Genomic DNA, 18,129 nt, shown 5'->3' with positions numbered 1-18,129 from the left:
TGGACATTCTCTTTCAGGATTTATTGGTAGACAGCATAATTCATGGGTCCCTTTATCACAGCAAGTCTTCCAGGTTCTGAAGCAGCAAAACAGTCCCAGACCACCACACTACCACCACAATATTTTATTCTTGGTATTATGTTCTTTTTCTGAAATATGGCATTAGTTTTACGTCAGATATAATGGGACACACCCCTTCCAAAAAGTTTCGCATTTTTTACTTAGATTTGGATTTTTTCTCCCTTAATAATAAAAAGTTTCATTTTAAAATGCATTTTGTGCTCATTTCTGTTGCCACTGATTAATATTGAAATTTGATGATCTGAAACATTAAAGTATGACAAACATGCAAAAAAAAAAAAAGAAATTAGTAAGGGGGCAAACACCACCGTATGTACGTATCCCCACTCGCAAACGGTGAAAACAGGCACATTTCAGACATAGTTGCTAATGGTGATTAATTAATGTATAAACTGTGAGACATCTTATTAAACATTTCAATTCATCATTGTAACTTTCTGCACAGCAGCACAACTTGCTGGAAAAGTGTTTAAAAAGTTAAAGATAAGGCAACAACTTAAAAAAAAAACAGTGGTTGGAAAACATAACTACAGTATTATGTTCCGCCATTGTTGTTTTGACTGAACACTTAACTCACTTTAAACACTAGTCTTGTTAGTAAAGCTGTAACACTAAAAATGCTCTTATAATGTACTGCAAGCCGATGGACAAAATTACAAGTTTTTTCCATTTTCACTCCTCTGTAAATGGTTACTTAGTCCACCCTTTCAGAGAAGTCCTGTTCCAAGACTTGAGGACGGGCTACATAGCACTCCTCTCTTGAGCAGTGAATCAGATGCCAATAAAACCTATACAGAAGAATGGGAACTACAGTCTCCAGCTCTGTAAGTGCATGTTTAATTAAAGCCTTACTGACTACTGTACGGTATTCCAGACAATAAAACTGCATTTGAAGTTACAATGCAGCACCAAACTATAATAGAGTGAGTTGGGACACATGTAAATAAGTCACTGCAATACCACAAGAGTGCGAGCTTATCACTGCAGCCCCCCCCCCGACCTTGACAGAACACTGTGTGCCATGTGAGGAAACAAACAGCACCTTTGTTATACCAAAACCATCTGTACGGGCATACTGAACCCGGGTGTGATGGTACATCATGTATACGTAACCGGATTTGTCCGAACGGAACCTTCAGACAGTATAGAAGATAATCGATTTCCCGCCTGGTACGCATCATGAAAAGTGAGGGGCAGGAAGTGTTTGTCGCACCAGATGTCGTAAGTACTACATGAAGAAAAACAGTGCAGCCTCACCGTTGGTCAGCCAGGGGGGCAAGATACCCACTTCTGTGGTTAAAGTCTCCTATTTGGGAATTTTTTTTTTTTTTGCCGGACAAAGACAAGTGGATAAGACAAAAGTGTGTCAGCATTGGTCAGTCAAGAACAGGATCGACAATACAAGCTGGAACTTGTAACTGTAACTGTATTTCTACTGTTAAGTCTTGTGTCTTATTGTTCCAAAGCAGCCTCATTTAACTGCATATTTACTGGCTGGTGACTCACAAAACCCACACTTATCAGTCTTTGTATGTACATGCAACACTGCATCGGCAAACATTTTCCATTCTTGACAATAGTCTCTTTATAGCGTCATCTTGCAAATGAATGATTCATGACAACACCATCAAATTGAGGAAAATTTAAGTGACCTGAAAGTCACATACATATGCACTTCATTCCATCAGCGGGTCAAGCTAAAGAACACATCAGCAAGCATGATAACAAAACACAAATGCAGTGTGTTGAACTTTGACACTCAGAAGACTGCCTCCATGAGGTGAACACATAGGAATTCACTTTCCAAAATGAAGAGCGACAGTGAGTCAAACTTGTTTCTCTGTCTACCGTTGTCATTATGTCACCGTCACAATGACAATAACATGACAAAAACATAGCCATCACAACATATAGTCTTATTTCCATCAAGGTGTAGCTGATCATTTTCTATTGACCAATCAATTGACTGCAGCTCATCGAACTCCACTCATTACGCCAGACACTCGACTAAATACAAATGGCCCCAAATAGTTATGTTCATACTTGTCACAATGTTTGACAATTGGAATTAAAAAAAAAAAACGACTGCATGCATGTAGGTTAAAATAAGTGATTTCAAGCAGCCCCTGCTTGCCTGTGTTGCTGTTACAAGGATAATTATGGAGTTCACGGCATTGGACGAAAAGTCATTTCTGGTCGCTGTGCACTTCATATTTTGTAAGAGGCTAAAATCAGGTTTGCGGTATAACCTGTTGTGCATGTTTTTTTAAATTTGAGAACGAATATAATATAGAAATTTATATTAGAGGGCACAATGTGCAGTTAAAACAATACGTTTGTATTATTTCACTTTTTCAACAAAATAAGATGTGATCATTGACGTTGTATACTATGTAACCTGCCTCTATGCTGCTGCTTCTTTCACTTCCCTCAAAGAAAAACAGAATGTTTCATTTCCTTATTTGCTGTCCTAAACACACGGTGCTATTTTTACACAAATTACAAACCTGACAGTGGAGCTGAAAAACCTGCCCTTACAATAGGAACGACATCATCCCCTTGCAACACGGGCATCTCAGCCAAACACAAAGGCACACAGAGGGCTCCTTAAATCCTCCCTCCTCAAACAAATATCTTCATAAAGGTCAGGCATGTGAGGAATTTTAGAATGAGCGTTTGGAGCAAACAGGTGACCCTTTACTCATATCAGGGAGGACTGCATGACCCGTTCTATCATCTCCATCCAACTTCAATTAGTCCAAAATCTTCTTTAAAGCCATAATGAAGGGAAGGAAGGATGTGAGAGGCCTTGTGTGCTTAATAGGATCAAGTAGAATGACATAGAAGAAGAAACAATCGCACATGTCAACATAGATAACCGCTACTTGTCAGTTTATGTTAAAACATATAACAACAGCTTGTCAAAGAAGCAGGGTTAGTAGTACGGAAAGGTCCAGAAGGTCAGAGGTTATCACTTCAATCCAGCTACTGTGCTGGTCAAATTCCACAAGCCTTGTTTACAAAAAATACATTCCTGCAAAGGATGAAGGGTCAGATAACACAGAATGACATTCAAAATAACCTCACTGTCATACATTTAGGATTTTATCATTAGTTCTTGTATACTTGTATATGTACAAAGTATTAGTGGTACACAGGTGTTTGTACTTGCCACATAGTAATCCTTTGTGGGTGCCAGTTTCTCAGAGAGGAGTGGTGAGTGTGGAGAGGGTCAGGAAAAACAAAACCTCTTGTTCATCCCTCACTGTAACAGTGCTGGCATAGCTTTTTAATGAACTGGCCTCGTGCCAGGCATTGAGTGACCAAGAGGCCCCTTTCTGGCATCGGTCCTCATCATCATCACAAGTTCATGTGGAGGGATCTAATTCACTGGGCAAGTGTGCGACACTCTAGTACCCGTGTGTCAATAGAGGGCCGAGACACTGCAGGTTTTCTTTCCAACCAGTTTCTCCAGCAGGTGATTTCATTGATGAGCTCCTTCCGTCAAACTGAAGGTGTTGATCATTAAAGTCACCTGCTTTGGTGACCGGCTAGAAAGAAAACCTGCAGTGTCTCGGCCCTCCATGGCATGAGTTTAGTGTGTCCTACTCCAGTTGGTGTGCTTGCAGAAGCCACATGATGAGGAGTTTACTGTGCCTTGTTGTCAACAGCAACCATTTATACACAAACCACTCATCGCTAAGGCTAGCGCTACAACAGAACCTCAGGAGTCAAATGCTTTTGTAGTTGCACAAAAATAGACACATGAGACTCAGACGCCCTTGCGATAGAATTACTATCATAAGGATGGGCCCACTGTGTGTTTATGTTCATTAAACAACCACACACACATGGTATGTAGTTGGTTTTGAATTAGTACAGCAGAGTGAAATACAAATACGAGCTCTGAACAAACCGCATTGCTTGTTTGTTTAAAAATAAAATGTCACCTTGGTAAAAAGTCACATCAGAAGCTAGGTGGATAACTCTAACTGGCTGTTTTGCTGCATTTGTTCTTTTCCTAGCTGCAGCTCCCTAGCTACCTGCCACCAATGAAAAACACAACTAGTAAACACAAATGCAAGAATAGTCAAACGGCAATGGGTTTAGTAAGGGAGTGACGTAGCCTAGCCTATGTCAAGCTCAATATTCATTCATTCATTTTCTACCGCTTTTTCCTCACGAGGGTCGCGGGGGGTGCACCCTGGACTGGTCGCCAGCCAATCACAGGGCACATATAGACAAACAACCATTCACACTCACATTCATACCTATGGACAATTTGGAGTCACCAATTAACCTAGCATGTTTTTGGAATGTGGGAGGAAACCGGAGTACCCGGAGAAAACCCACACATGCGGGGAGAACATGCAAACTCCACACAGAGATGGCCGAGGGTGAAATCGAACCCTGGTCCTCCTAGCTGTGAGGTCTGCGCGCTAACCACTATCCCGCCGTGCTGCCCTCAAGCTCAATATGAGACGTGTTATTTTAATGGCAACCCTCAGTGACACAGCAGTTTTTTGTGTTCGGCTTTCAAAGGCGTTTATCAGCACATGGTGATCACGTGTTTTTTTACGGAAAATGGGCTGTTTGATCAATCAGACAAATTTGCACATTATTTTGTGACTAATAATAGGCCATATTGAAGCCTGAAACAGTATGATTTATGAATGAATACATTTGAAAAACCATGATATAGTGAAGCTGCAAACTCAAACCACAATGTGGCAGGGACAACTATACATTTTGGACTTGTTCCCGGTGAAATGTCAGCTTTCTTACAGTGTAAACTGCCCTTAAACCTCTCCCTTGATGTATGCCTGCAGGCTCCTGTGCATGTGTGTGTATGTAAATCCTAATGCATAGAACAAATAAGAAGCCAGAAGGTACAGTCCATACAATGCCCCCTCAGGAGATGAATATGACAAGCTTTCACGTGTTGTATTCTATATGTTTAGTTTTTTAAATGCAGTAAATATTGTGTGAATATGTGTGAAAAATGTACAGAAGAGAGAATCATGGCTTGGAGGTAGCAGATATTGTCCTTGCAGAACTATGTTATCTTCTACAAAGTTTGCCTTCTCTTACAAAACTCAAACATTTTGCAATGAGGTCGCGCCGCTTACCAGACACTTCATTAGGTACACTGGTTAAATGTAATGGCAGCTAATGCAACAGCTGAATAAAAAATGCTGTCTTTGCAAAGTTAATATTAAATGCATAGTTGCCGAAGACCTATAGTATGCAAATTATTAGCTGGGTTGGATATAATAATGTTCAATTTTAAATAAAACGTCAAATAAGTATCAATTTATCAATGTGGGTGTCTGCACTTGCAGAAAAGAGGCACTGATACTTAACTCGGGCCTGTAACGCTGTACGAGAAAACAAATAGCATTACTTTTGCAAAATTGAAGCAAGACAATTTTTGGTCCAGGTTGAGATATCACGTGGACCCTAGCATACATCCCCGGCTAGCCAGTTTCTCACAAAACATAAAAAAAAATTGAATTTTTTCTACTATAACTGTAAAACTATAAAACATGTGTTTTGTGTTATAATTTGTGGCTTTCTGTAACAGATTAACAAAAATTTATTTGGTTTAAGTATGTTTTGGTTAGAGTCAAGCCTTCCGGAACAAATAAATGATGCCAACCAAAGTTCCACTGTACTGTTAGAAATGGAAAATTTTAATGTCATGATAGAAGTCGCTAAATGGTGTCATTGTCTAATTTGCAAATTGGCCATGACGCATGTGCATGCAATTATAATGGACACTGTAGGAGAGAGGAACAATGTGATTTAAAGGGGACCTTTTTCCACCTTTCTGACCCATGAATGTAGTTAGATTGTTGTATTCTCGTGTTAAACGATGCCAAAGTTTCAGATAATGAGGTTTGCGCATTTGGAAGTGAGCCTTGAAAGAAATTGGAATGGCTCAAAATGCTCTGTTTCAGAAGGCGTGGTAAAACTGCCCCTTTGTGATGTCACAGAGGGGCGGACTCCCTTATATGGGCATGGCTGTAAGCCAGATAAGCTCTCTGTCCTCCCCCAAGCTCTGCTACTCTGTTTACAAAACAAGCTCACTAAATGGTAAAGTTAATGTAGTTGGTGATTCCGGGCAAGAGAAATATATTTCTATATATCTGTCATTATATTTTCATTTGACGGGGCAAAGCTGAGTCAAAGCTTTAGTGTGTAGCTGCTCTATAGGAGTCCACAACCCAATACAAAGAGTCGGAAAATAAGCATATTAGGTCCCCTTTAAATGGGAGACAAAAACTGAGTTAAAAAAAATTGAAAAGCAAAACAAACATTGCTTGAAATGTTTAGAACTACAAATGACGTATGAGTTGTGTTAAGATCAAAAAACTGGAATCACGATGCATACCACGGCCTACTGTATTCACAAGCTACATTCCCATGATAATGTATTTATGAGCAAGGACAAACAGGTAGAGCCAAATCTATCTATAGGAATGTATGGGAAACACTGACCTGTGTTATGTTTAAAAAAAAGCTATATGGGACCATATCCCGGTGGGATACAATAATGTTACATAATAATGATAACATGTTATATAATAGTATAATGAAAGCAATATTGCGGCCAGTGAGTGCATAAAAATGAGCAAGCTATGTTGTCAAGGTTTTCATCACAGTTCATTCATACAACTGGAAGTCTCCTACCCCACTCAAGTTGTGGTTTCACACTCAGGCAAGTGGCAGCAAGCAAAACAGGAGGACCCTCCTCTGTCTGGAAGTTAATTAGCCAAGACTACAAAAGTGCTACCAGAACAACACACATATAAAACAGCCTTAAACAAACAATACTTCTGTGTTTTCGCACAAGCAGTCTCATTTGGACAAAGTGGTGCTTGTTCGTCTGATGTTTGAGCTCTGATCGTAACTGCGGCAAAGAGCTTTGATGAATGAGCATGTTCAGTTTAGCAAAGTCTGCCATTTTGCAGCACACAAAACTAAATAACATAGTGTTCACTCAACTTGTTGCACAGACTGCACAGTGAAAACTGGTTTGGGGTTTGCAGCAGGCGTGTGCAAGCTCAGACAAGATCTGCCGAGCACACCTATGGGAAAAGTCACTTTTCGCAAGAGGGCATGAATACTTTTTTCACCATCAAAGTGTACCTGTGTGTGCGTGTGTTTGTTTAAACTGCTTCACATGGCTGTGTGAGTGTGACTTCACGTCTGAAAAAGCCCTGATTCAGTGAGTGCAGCGCTTGGTGTAACACGAGGACCTGGTAAATCAGTGATTGTATCAGAGGACGAGACAGACAACAGCAAAGAAAGCAAACCTAAAGGTCAGCGGGTGAGTAGGAAGACAGTGTGTTCATACAGACCCTCCAGTGAACAAACATGCATGCCCTGGGGAAAAGAAGCAGGATATTCCACTGGTCCCCAGCAACTTATCATAAAAGTTTCACTTTGCCTTTGAGATTAATTTCAGGTGCTGTATCCGCACAGCTTCCCCCTTGAGGCGTGTGTGTGTGTAAAAACATATTCCTTACTTAACATAATGTAAAATATTCTTGGGCATCCGGTCGAGATGCCTCTCATACGCCTCCCTGGTGAGGTGTTCAGGGGGACGCCAAGTGGGAGGCCTCGGGGAGGACCCTGGACACGTTGGAGAGACTGTCTCTCACAGCTAAAATAATGCATAATGGTAAACATAACCTATTACCAAAAAATATGTTTCTACAACAGAGGAAAAATATGATCTCATAAAAACCCACAGCATTTCAGTATGTGGAACATCAATGCACAAGGATGAGAAATAAATTATTAATAAATTTATTTAATTATTCAGAAATTATCTCTATTATTATTTATCACAATTTTGATTGTTGTATTATATAATTGTGAACAATCACCATTACATCACTCTATGGTTACACTACCTTACACTTCTTTATGTATTAAAAAAATCTAATCTGCAATACAGGAAGTGAATAATATACGTATATAATATATGTATTGCAATAGAAACAGATGGGGGGAAGGATTTGATAAGCTTTGCTTCTTCTTGCTCCTTTTGAACTTGGGTATACAAAACTGTGGTGAGACCAGCCATGTTGTTTGGTCTAAAGACAGTGCCAGTGAAGAAAAGACTGGAAGGAGAACTGGAGGTAGCAGAGATGAGGATGCTGGGGTTCTCATTGGGAGTGACCGGGATGGATAGGATCAGGAACAAGTACATCAGAGGGACATTACATGTTAGAGGCCTTGGAGAGAAAGTGAGAAAGTCAGAGAGGCCAGACTGAGATGGTTGGGACATGTCCACAGGAGAGATGGTGAATATATTAGTAGAAGGATGCTGCGTTTAGAGCTACCAGGTAGGACGTAGGTAGAGGAAGACCAGAGAGGAGGTTTACAGATGTAGTGAAGGAGGACATGAGGGGTAGTTGGTGTGAGAGAGACAGATGCAGAAGACAGAGTTGGATGGAGGAGATTGATTTGCTGTGGTGACCCCTGAAGGGAAAAGCCGAAAGAGAAAGAAGAATTCCATTGTAACTTGATGCATGTTCAAATAAAATGAAACCATTAACATAAAAGTAGCCAACATGTCTCTGCAAACTGACCCAAAATGTGACCTGTGGTTACACCCTAGCTTGGAAGGCTTCTGGAGGGGCATCTATGATGCCTTTTTCACTGTTTCATGGAATTAAAATTTGCTCCAGATTCCCTGATGATTTTATAATACACAGAGGTCCTTTTTGTCCTTGTTTATCAAACGCACCACACAACTACAGGAATAACTGAAAAAAAATATGTACAGGATTTGGGTGGACCTATTGGCTGGTATTCCAGGTGCTGACCACGCTACTTCTACTTGACTATTCATATGCTTGACTCTCTAGTTCACTATGACTAGATGCCTGTGAACTGAGGGTAACATGAGGGTAAAACAGCGGAGGCAGTCGGCCTCAAATGCAGCCCACCACCACAGCTTCAAAAGAATCCAACGCAAAACCCTGAATGCCAATTATTTCATTCTGGATGAACAGAAATGTATGACAATTGATAACAAGCTTAATTTGTAACTGTGAAAAATATATACTTTGCTGCCCCAAGTGCAGCAAAGACAATGTACAACAGTACAGACAACAGTAATCGGACAAAGAGTACATAAGGGTTTTGTGGGCTCTTACCATGGCTGTTTCCTTGTGTCTGGGATGGTTTCCCTGATTTTCCTCCCTTGTTTCCGCTGAGATGCACAGCCATGTGTCCGTCCAAAGCCAAATCCAGTGCAGGACCAAGACCTGGATTCTGTCCTTTAGCGCTGAGATCCTTCCTCTTCTTGCCCTTTAGCCAGCCTAAGGCCCGGCCCAGGGAGTGACTGCGCTTTTTCCTCCCTTTATGACTGTGCTTCTCTTGGGCAAAGATCTCAACCACATCGTGAGGAATCAAATCCCCAAAGCCCAGCGAGTCACGGTTTGACATCCCACCACTTTCTGGAATTCTTCCCTGAAACAGACAAAAAAGAAGAGACTCGTCAACAAAGCCCACGTTGTTCCTCAGTGTCTGGCGGGGATGCTTTAAAGCTTTCGTGGGTACACCACAAAAGTAGCTAGAGGGATAGTGATGGATTATCAAGGATAAACAGGTTTTAAGACACGGGTGCGTTTGTGTGCCTATGTGTGCTGTGTTTGTGACTGTCTGTGGGCACGACCCACTGAGCCTGCCACATGGCAGCCAAACTCAGTCCCCTCTCCAGCCTCTACACCAAACTTCACAGTTCTGCAAAGAAAGGCCTGGCACCGCTCCCTTCATTCCACAACACAGAGTCATAACTCACAAGCCGCACCCCACACACACACACACACAGGCACAAACTGCACACTAGGAATCTTAAAGCAGGGAAATAAACAATCCCTGTTGAGCATCAAAGTTCAGATCAGAGCAGTTTCATGTTATTTTCAATCATCTCCTCTCTTTTATCTTTTTTTTCATTCTTCATGAGCTCATCACCTTCCCTGTTCCTCCCTCCTCCACCTTCCCAAACTCCTCTTTCTCCTGGCGAATCACAGAATCCCTCCTTACTGTATTAAATACATTCTTATCTTACAAAACTACAGGAATGGTCAAGTACATGAAAACTGGGTGAATGACAGCATCAGAATCCTTGCTTCATTCGTAAGAAACACTGCTCCACAGTCAAGTATGACCCCCCCCTGAAACTAATTTCAGCATGATTGAACATCATAACTGAGGGAATGCTTGTGTCCCTCAGCATGAACCAGACTAAAAGTAACGTTCCCAAATAAACTCTGGTTGTCAAAGCAGACGTGTTTGGATGCACCATAAGGAACACATTTTGGAACAACTTTTAGTTATCACATCTTGCCAAAGTTTTGTGTGGGACATTGTGGCGAAATGAGAGCCATAAAAGTTAAATGTGGATCTCGTCTCTAGGGAAAATAGTTGTCCGCCTCAAAATATATGTACACAGCAATATGCATGCAGAGCTTCGGTTGTTGGGGTTTCTTATTTTCACTTGGCTACAGCCTAATGTTTGTCTTAAGGAGTGAGTCACAGTGAAAGGCCTTTAACAAGACAATGCATACATCTTAATGGGACAAAATCACCAGGTCTTCCTTGCTGCACTGATCCCTGTGTTTCTACTGCTCCAAATTATAGTCATTTAGAGATGCCTAAAACCTGTGCGTGTGTGTGTGTATTGGATCCAAAAAAATTGGATGCCTCTCTTTGGCGACAGGGGCTGATTCATTTGTTTACAGCCCAGAGGCCGCTATAAGAGCCACAACCTCCCTGATTATTTGCTCCAAAGAGGAACTAGAGTAGTTCCTCTGGAGTAGGATGTGGCGAAAGGACCACCCAGTGACTTACCCTGCAGTCCGCTCTCAAGGAGTTGACTCACACTGCTATTTCCACGGTTACAGTTAAAAGCCTTCAAGTATTAGTCCTGCCAGCTAGTTTAAAAAGGGAAGAAACACTGAGAATAAAACTGTCAAACCCATTAAATTGATGACCGCCCTTTTTTGTACACTTCGGGACGAGGGTTTATTCAAGTCTGCCGGATGAAATGTTAAAAATCTTGTCTTCACTGGCTCTGTAATTAATACAGGCTCACCACACCTTAACAGTAACAATATAAACTAACAGAACAACAAGTTTGAAGCTTGATGTTTGCTTGATTATTTCTCTACTTCACCCTTACAAAACCTACCTATTTGCTTTTTCATGAAATGAAAAATGTAAAATTCTACAGTGAAGTCACTGAACAATAAATTATTTCACAGGTTATTCTTTTAACAAACAATCCAAAGTCTCAGTAGCGAACCATACATGGTTACAACAACGCGGCCCCTCTTCCATTCCACTGCTGTGTGGGAGGGGAGCCTTGTCACCTATGGAGATAGGAGATTGCCACTGCTGAACCTCATCTCAATCTGCCTCAACATTAATGGAGATGCCATCACACAAGACTTTCTCGTGAAGACTAAGCCAGATGACAATATTATTAGTGCATGGTATCGATCCCTCACACAAATACACACACATATCCTGTGTTTTTTTTTAGTTCGAGTCCTCATCTTCTCTGTGTTGTTTAATTTACAAAGGCTGTTGGGACTATCACACTGCTACTCATAATGTAGTGTCAATATACCTGTAGCATTATCCCCACCATCGCTACATTAACAGCAGTGTGTGCACTCCAAGTCAGCAAAGAATCATTATGGTTTGCATGCTGTCATCAAATAAACTGCAAAGGTGATTATTAGGAAACGGTAGCTGATGACACTCGAGACCTGCCCAGGAGCTTGAGGACATATTCCAGAGCGCGTCTATGTCAACTGTGGTTTTATGAACGCTGGTAAGCACAGTTAAAAAAAAAAACAAAGTGGTGATACCTGCCTTGCTGAAAGTAAACAACAGAGGCATGGCTGGAAGTGGTTAAGTCAAATCCAGAATTAAATATCAAAAAAATCATCCTAAATGGAATCTAGTGCTACATATTTTGTGTGCCAAAGCAGAGAAGAATGGTGGAATCCATTTTTGGCTACATACAGGTACTTCAATCACATGTGTGAAGAATGTCCTTGTTGGCAGTGCTTCCAGTATCAGTGTAATATGCCTAGGGCCTTCAGAATCAGGAATGCTGGCCCATGTCACTTGAACACTATTAGCAAGGGAACTTTAGCAGACTCCTGATTCACCTCACAGCTTGTAGGCCCTTAGTTGTGATTGGCTGATCAGAGCAAAGAGGCAGGCCCTCTGTCCTTATAGGTTGATCTGAGTTATGCCTGACCGAGGTGGAGGAAAACTGACATCTCTGATGGGTCGAGGCATTTTTAACATAAGTAATATTGATTGTAAACTGTTTCAGATGTAGTGTAGCTGAGAAAGGTTTTTTTGGACCCCACCGCATTTTAAAATACCCACAGACTTGAGATGAGGCCAAAAAAATGTCCCCAGTACTCCTTATAAGCTCAAATGCAATCACACCCCATTAACACTGGTAAACATGAACAATGAGAGGTCCATTTTGGGGAAGTGCTTGGCGGGGAGTTCTCCAGGAACCGAAGCCTCGGTGAGGCTGAGGTAGCAGACTGATTCATGTGGATAAGGTACTGCCAAGAGGGCGTGGTAGCACATACAGGCCGCCACCTTTGTTTGGACTAGAGCAAGCTCAATTTAACCACAGGACGTTCACATCTACATGTGCTTGAGTTGCAGCGCCTCACATGGCCCAACATAGCAGTCAGTGATCAGCCGGATGTGCTTAGTCTGTGTCTGCGCAGGGAAGTAGCACATTAGTAATAATAATATGCTAAAAAGGGGAAGAGTTTGGGATTTTTTTTCCAGTTTGCCTTCAGCAGACCAGCAGTCCCATTTCTTCTGATACTGGTTTGTTTGATCAGTAGATGTTTAACTTCTCAGAAATGTGGAGTTGGTGCTATGCAGCACCTGGATACTTCAGTCTGGGTATTCCCTGCCTTCTCTGTATGAACACCATTGCAGAAATGTATGTAATGTAATTTATCTTTTTATTATTATTATTATTCTGTGACTGGGAGACTAGTAGTGTCACTGTCTTAAGTTTTTGTTGTGTTACATTCATTGGCTGGGCCAGTCGTCTCACTCTAACTGGTCAGTCGACAACCACCGTCTTGAGCAAAACATCCAGTAATTCTGTAGCTCATTTTAGCAAACGAACCCTCATGCACTTCCACAGTCCAGTGGCAGAGTCATCGTTTTGTGTGACATCCAGGATGGAGCATGACAGTGGAAACATGTACGTATGGTGACACATCTCAGGACTTTTTTTTTTAGAACAAATAACAGCTCATGAACCCTTAGAAGAGGGACAGTCATGACTTGGATAAGCAACATTTCTCATTTTCTCTTCAGAATTTTACCAATACAAAAATTATAAAGGCGGCATGGTGGTATAGTGGTTAGCATTAAGGCCACACAGTCAGTAGTTCGGGAAGACCTGGGTTCAATTCTCCGCTTGGGCATCTCTGTGTGGAATTTGCATGTTCTCCCCGTGCATGCGTGGGTTTTCTCCGGGTATTCCGGTTTCCTCCCACATTCCAAAAACATTCTAGGTTAATTGGCGACTCCAAATTGTCCATAGGTATGAATGTGAGTGTGAATGGTTGTTTGTCTATATGTGCCCTGTGATTGTCTGGCGAACAGTCCAGGGTGTACCCCACCTCTCGCCCGAAGACAGCTGGGATAGGCTCCAGCATACCCGCGACCATAGTGAGGATAAGCGGCATAGAAAATAGATGGATGGATGGAAAATTCTGGTTGCTGCTAAGTCCTAAAGACTGTTACTATAGAGGAAGTGGAAAAACATTAAATGACAAATGTCAGAAAGTTAAATATTATGTGTCCAAGTAAAAATGTGCTATATATATCACTATATTGACAGTTACTGTGGTGCCCATTATGTCATTGTATGGTCATATCACCTCGTACTTCGGTACGTGATAAAAAAAAATTAAACTATATTAGGAAAGCAGGAAGTGAACAAATGTAACAGTTACTGACTGTAAAAGTACCAGATGGAGGGGTAGGATTTAATAAGCTTTGCTTCTTCCTACTCCTTTTGGACATGTGGAACTGTGAACTGATTATGTGATGCATTCAATAACTATTGTTGTTACACCCATAGTCTAGACATTTATTATTCAGTTGGTTACAAACCAACACATAAGAGCTACTTATTTTTATTACACATTACAGTAGTCTTCTGTGCAATTACAATAAACTTGATGACTGACAATGACAATAAAACACCCATCCATCCATTATCTATGCCGCTTACCCTCTCTAGGGTTGTGGGGGTATGCTGGAGCCTATCCCAGCTGACTTGGGGCGAGAGGTGGACAATAAAATTAATATTTTAATGTGCATCGCTAGAAAGAGAGACAATGAAGTGGTAAATATAACAATAATGTAAATCCACAATAGCCCCCAAAAAACTGTACGTGAGCTGAGTAAGGTCCGGACAGCAATGCAAGTTGGCGTGCTGCGAGGCAGCTATAGCCATGCATCGGCATGTCTGCTAGGGGAGCATGCTACATTCCTAACAGATTGATAATTACCCTCAGAGGAACTCTTCAGTCCAAGTTGGCTTCCACCCTCCCGCGATCTCTGTTGAAGTCACCACCTCCATTATTCCTTTCACCACCTCAGAGCCTCCCGCACCGCCATGCCAAGATAAAGGATAGAGGCGGGGACACGGTGTATACTGTTTATCCCGACTAGGGTCGGGGGTATTTTCAGGAAAGTTAAGGTGTCACAAATCTTTATAGTTGCCGTCACACAGGAACTCATACCAAATCCAAGGGTGCCTCACAATCATCACAGGATTAACTCTGTTTGTGTTTTGTATTTTCTTTCAACTGATCCTGTTCCTGCATGTACTACTTATATATAGTAAGTATATGGTAAAAGTACTAAGTATTTTCTGGTTTGAGTAGTTGGTGCAGCATTTTCATCATACGAAGGCCATCAATTAATTAAAATGGTTATCTAAAGGGGACATTAGTGTAGATTGTACTTCACACGTAAATTGATCTTATTTGTGCACCATGTAGGACATGAGGAACTAACCTAAATTTTGATTTTAATTTGATTTAAAATTTTTGATTTTAGTTTATTTCAGAATTACAAGTGTGCCTTACAAGAGTGACTTCCTTTATGCAGTAATCTCTCATTTATACTGGTTAATTGGTTCTAAGTATGATACATGAATTTACGCATTTTTTAGATCAAAAGATCCGCTGTGGCGACTCCGAAATCAGGAAAAAAGCAGAAAGAAACAAACAAAAGTGCATAGAAAACCTGCTTATAACCTTCTAAATATTGTTTTTAACATTATTAGAGCACTCTAGACACAAATTAAACACCCCTATAGTCACCTTTACATGCATATTACTCAATAGAGTAGACATAATAACAGATAAGACATAAATAAGACAAGACATAGACCCACACAGTATCATTTGGAGAGTTCCTTGTTCCTTCCTTGGGACCTATTATGCAATTTTTTCGACCCATCCTATTGAGTGGTGGTCTCCCATAGAGCAGCTACACACAATAAGTCACACAGAAAACTTTTTAGATTACCCAAGATTAGATGCCCAACGTGCTTCCTAACTCTGAACCATATAAGGAAGTCTGTCACTCTGTGATGTCACAATGGAACAGCTTTACCACACCTTTTGAAACCTAGCGTTTTGAGACATCTCAAACGTCTTTCAGGGCTCACTTCCAAATGCGAAAACCTCATTGTCTGAAACTTTGGCATCGTTTAACAGGATAATACAACATTCTAACTACTTTATAGGTCATAAAGTGGAAAAAGCATAATAGGTCCCCTTTAATTTTTGCCGTTATTGGTTCGTGCTCGCTTACAAACACATAACGGTGTTTATGTAGCTTCTTGTTATAACTGGGTAGAGTAAATGAAATGGTAACCCTTCTTCTTAACACACCTCATATGCACACACCACAACTAACTTGGTCGTGTATTATAATGCATCTGTTCTTCAATATAATTATACAGTGTATGTACAACAACGTATTACAAAATGTGAATTCTCCCTGGAGGTATTGAGAGATTGCAGTGAGCATAGACACTGCAAAATATTTACTTTGCTTCCAGATGTTGCCAGGGGTCAAAATAAGCACTTTAAGACCCCCGAGTTGACAAGTCAGTCAAGACTATGTTGATAAGCACCAGTGAACACAGCTGGACATTCAGCTTTTGGACACAGCCAGACTAAACAAACGCAGCAGGTTCCTTTCAGTAGAAAAGTTCCCCCAATTAAATTTGATTCTACAAAAGTCAGACGTCGTAGGTAGCAAAATATTCAACAACATGTTTTTGTTTGCCAAATATTGTTTGTGATAAGAAGCCACTGATGAGTTACTCATCTGCTAATCCTATTGATCAACAGTCACACTCATCAGTCTGGAGTTTCCTCTCACTGCAGGATGACACAAACACACACTTAATCTACTTCCAAACACATGATCACGAGTGGGTACCTGTTGCAACACCCCATTGTTCTCCCTGTAAACGTCTCCTTTCCATCAAAAAGCTGAACCAATCGTCTCCTAACTTCATGTTTTCTTCCCAGTCACCACATCTGTGTCATCGTCATCATCATGTCTCGCACTTTATGCACAACATCTCTCCTTCCAAGCCAAACCATCTGCTGCACCTCCGGTGATTACATAATTCACCTGTAATCTCCATAGTACATGCCCCAGCATGGCAGGCTGGTGGAGAAGGAACACCAGTATGTGACACACCCTTTCTAAACAAATGTATCACCTTACCAGAAGGTACAAGAACTAAAAAAGTAGATACAAGAAAAGTTAATACAAGTGTAGCATTGTGATGTGCACACACACATACACTCACACGCACACACTACAGTTGAATTTATCAATGGAACAAAAATAATAATAATAATAATAAAATACTTGATTTTGGTGGTCACTCTGTGTTCATACGTGTATTTTTGTCTGTAGCTCAAACAGCCGAAGGAAAGATGGCAAATGAACGCACCTCAAGCCAAGTGTGTGAGCTCCATGCTGTCAGGCCAAGTCAGTGATGGGAAACAACACAATAGTCTCTGCTGTCATGAGAGAAGCACGACAGGTCTTAAATTACCTTTGCTTAGGATCCCTCAAGGCCAAGCTAAGCAAATCTCCCACACCTACTTTTTCCATGCATGCCAATACTCGAACTTAATGTTCTCAGCTCGGTTTCTCACCTCACTGCTAAAGGCAACACCTGAGTTTTACTCTATTCGTGGACAAGGTGGTTTTAATCAACCTTTTGCGAGTTTTTTCAACATACAATATTTGTATCAGTCTATGTGTGAAGCAAATAGAAAAAAAACAAACGTAAAATGACGAATAATGAAGATGTCTACCTTGTTAAACTTTAATGGTCCGGATGCCTTTTCTCTCCATTTGCAGCCTTTTTCTTCTTCAAACTTCACCGACCAAACTTCAGGTGAAACATTTCCGCGGAAAAGGGCAAAATGAGTCAGGAAGTTTTACTGGATTCGAGCGTTTACGTTGATGTTTGTCAGGAAGTCAGCTCAAATGTCTCCCGGTTGTCAGAGCGGCTTCGTCTGAGGACGCCCCGCCGGGCCGCGGAGGGAAAATGGCAAGAAGGTGGCGCTGGAGTGAACAAGTAGCGGCCCACCTGTAAGGAGGATGGCCGCTCAGGTAAGGGCGCGGCACCGCAGTCTGTGTAAGGAGGACATCTAGTGGGCAGTGTGGAGAATTACACTTTTGAAACACTGAATGAATGGACCGAATGGAATGCACCCAGTTCAGAGCACATGCAAAGGTTTGAGGTTTTTTGCATATAAAAAATACACCACTGTAAATATAACATGTCTGTCACCTAGTTGGTCGTAATGTATGCTATGGGGTCATGTTGTTTTTTCTTCAAGAGGCCCAAACACCCCTTTTTTGATTTTCCATGGGGGTCAGACAGAGTTCTGCCTAAGGCAAGTATAA

General features: G+C 41.2%; 1 protein-coding gene across 3 annotated transcripts in view; it reads right to left on the bottom strand.

Moving 5' to 3' along the window:
* The window catches only part of LOC131139928 (uncharacterized protein KIAA1522 homolog), a 29,674-nt gene extending 11,901 nt beyond the window's left edge, over nt 1-17,773 (bottom strand). The window contains exons 1-2 of one of the 3 annotated variants that reach the window (XM_058089855.1): nt 17,532-17,773; nt 9,255-9,570 (exon numbers count right to left, since the gene is read on the bottom strand). In XM_058089855.1, the coding sequence (XP_057945838.1) occupies nt 9,255-9,546 (292 nt within the window). In that variant the 5' untranslated portion in view covers nt 9,547-9,570; nt 17,532-17,773. Of the gene's footprint in view, nt 1-3,253; nt 3,491-9,254; nt 9,571-16,635; nt 16,791-17,531 lie in introns of those variants that run through there. The other 2 variants (XM_058089856.1, XM_058089859.1) reach the window with 2 other exon arrangements.
* Nucleotides 17,774-18,129: the final 356 nt, after the last annotated feature.

This window comes from Doryrhamphus excisus, chromosome 13 (genome assembly GCF_030265055.1).
Source record: "Doryrhamphus excisus isolate RoL2022-K1 chromosome 13, RoL_Dexc_1.0, whole genome shotgun sequence".
Lineage (NCBI taxonomy): Eukaryota > Metazoa > Chordata > Actinopteri > Syngnathiformes > Syngnathidae > Doryrhamphus > Doryrhamphus excisus.
The sequence above is the reverse complement of the archived record's forward strand: the minus strand, read 5'-3'. Positions and strand labels throughout refer to the sequence as shown.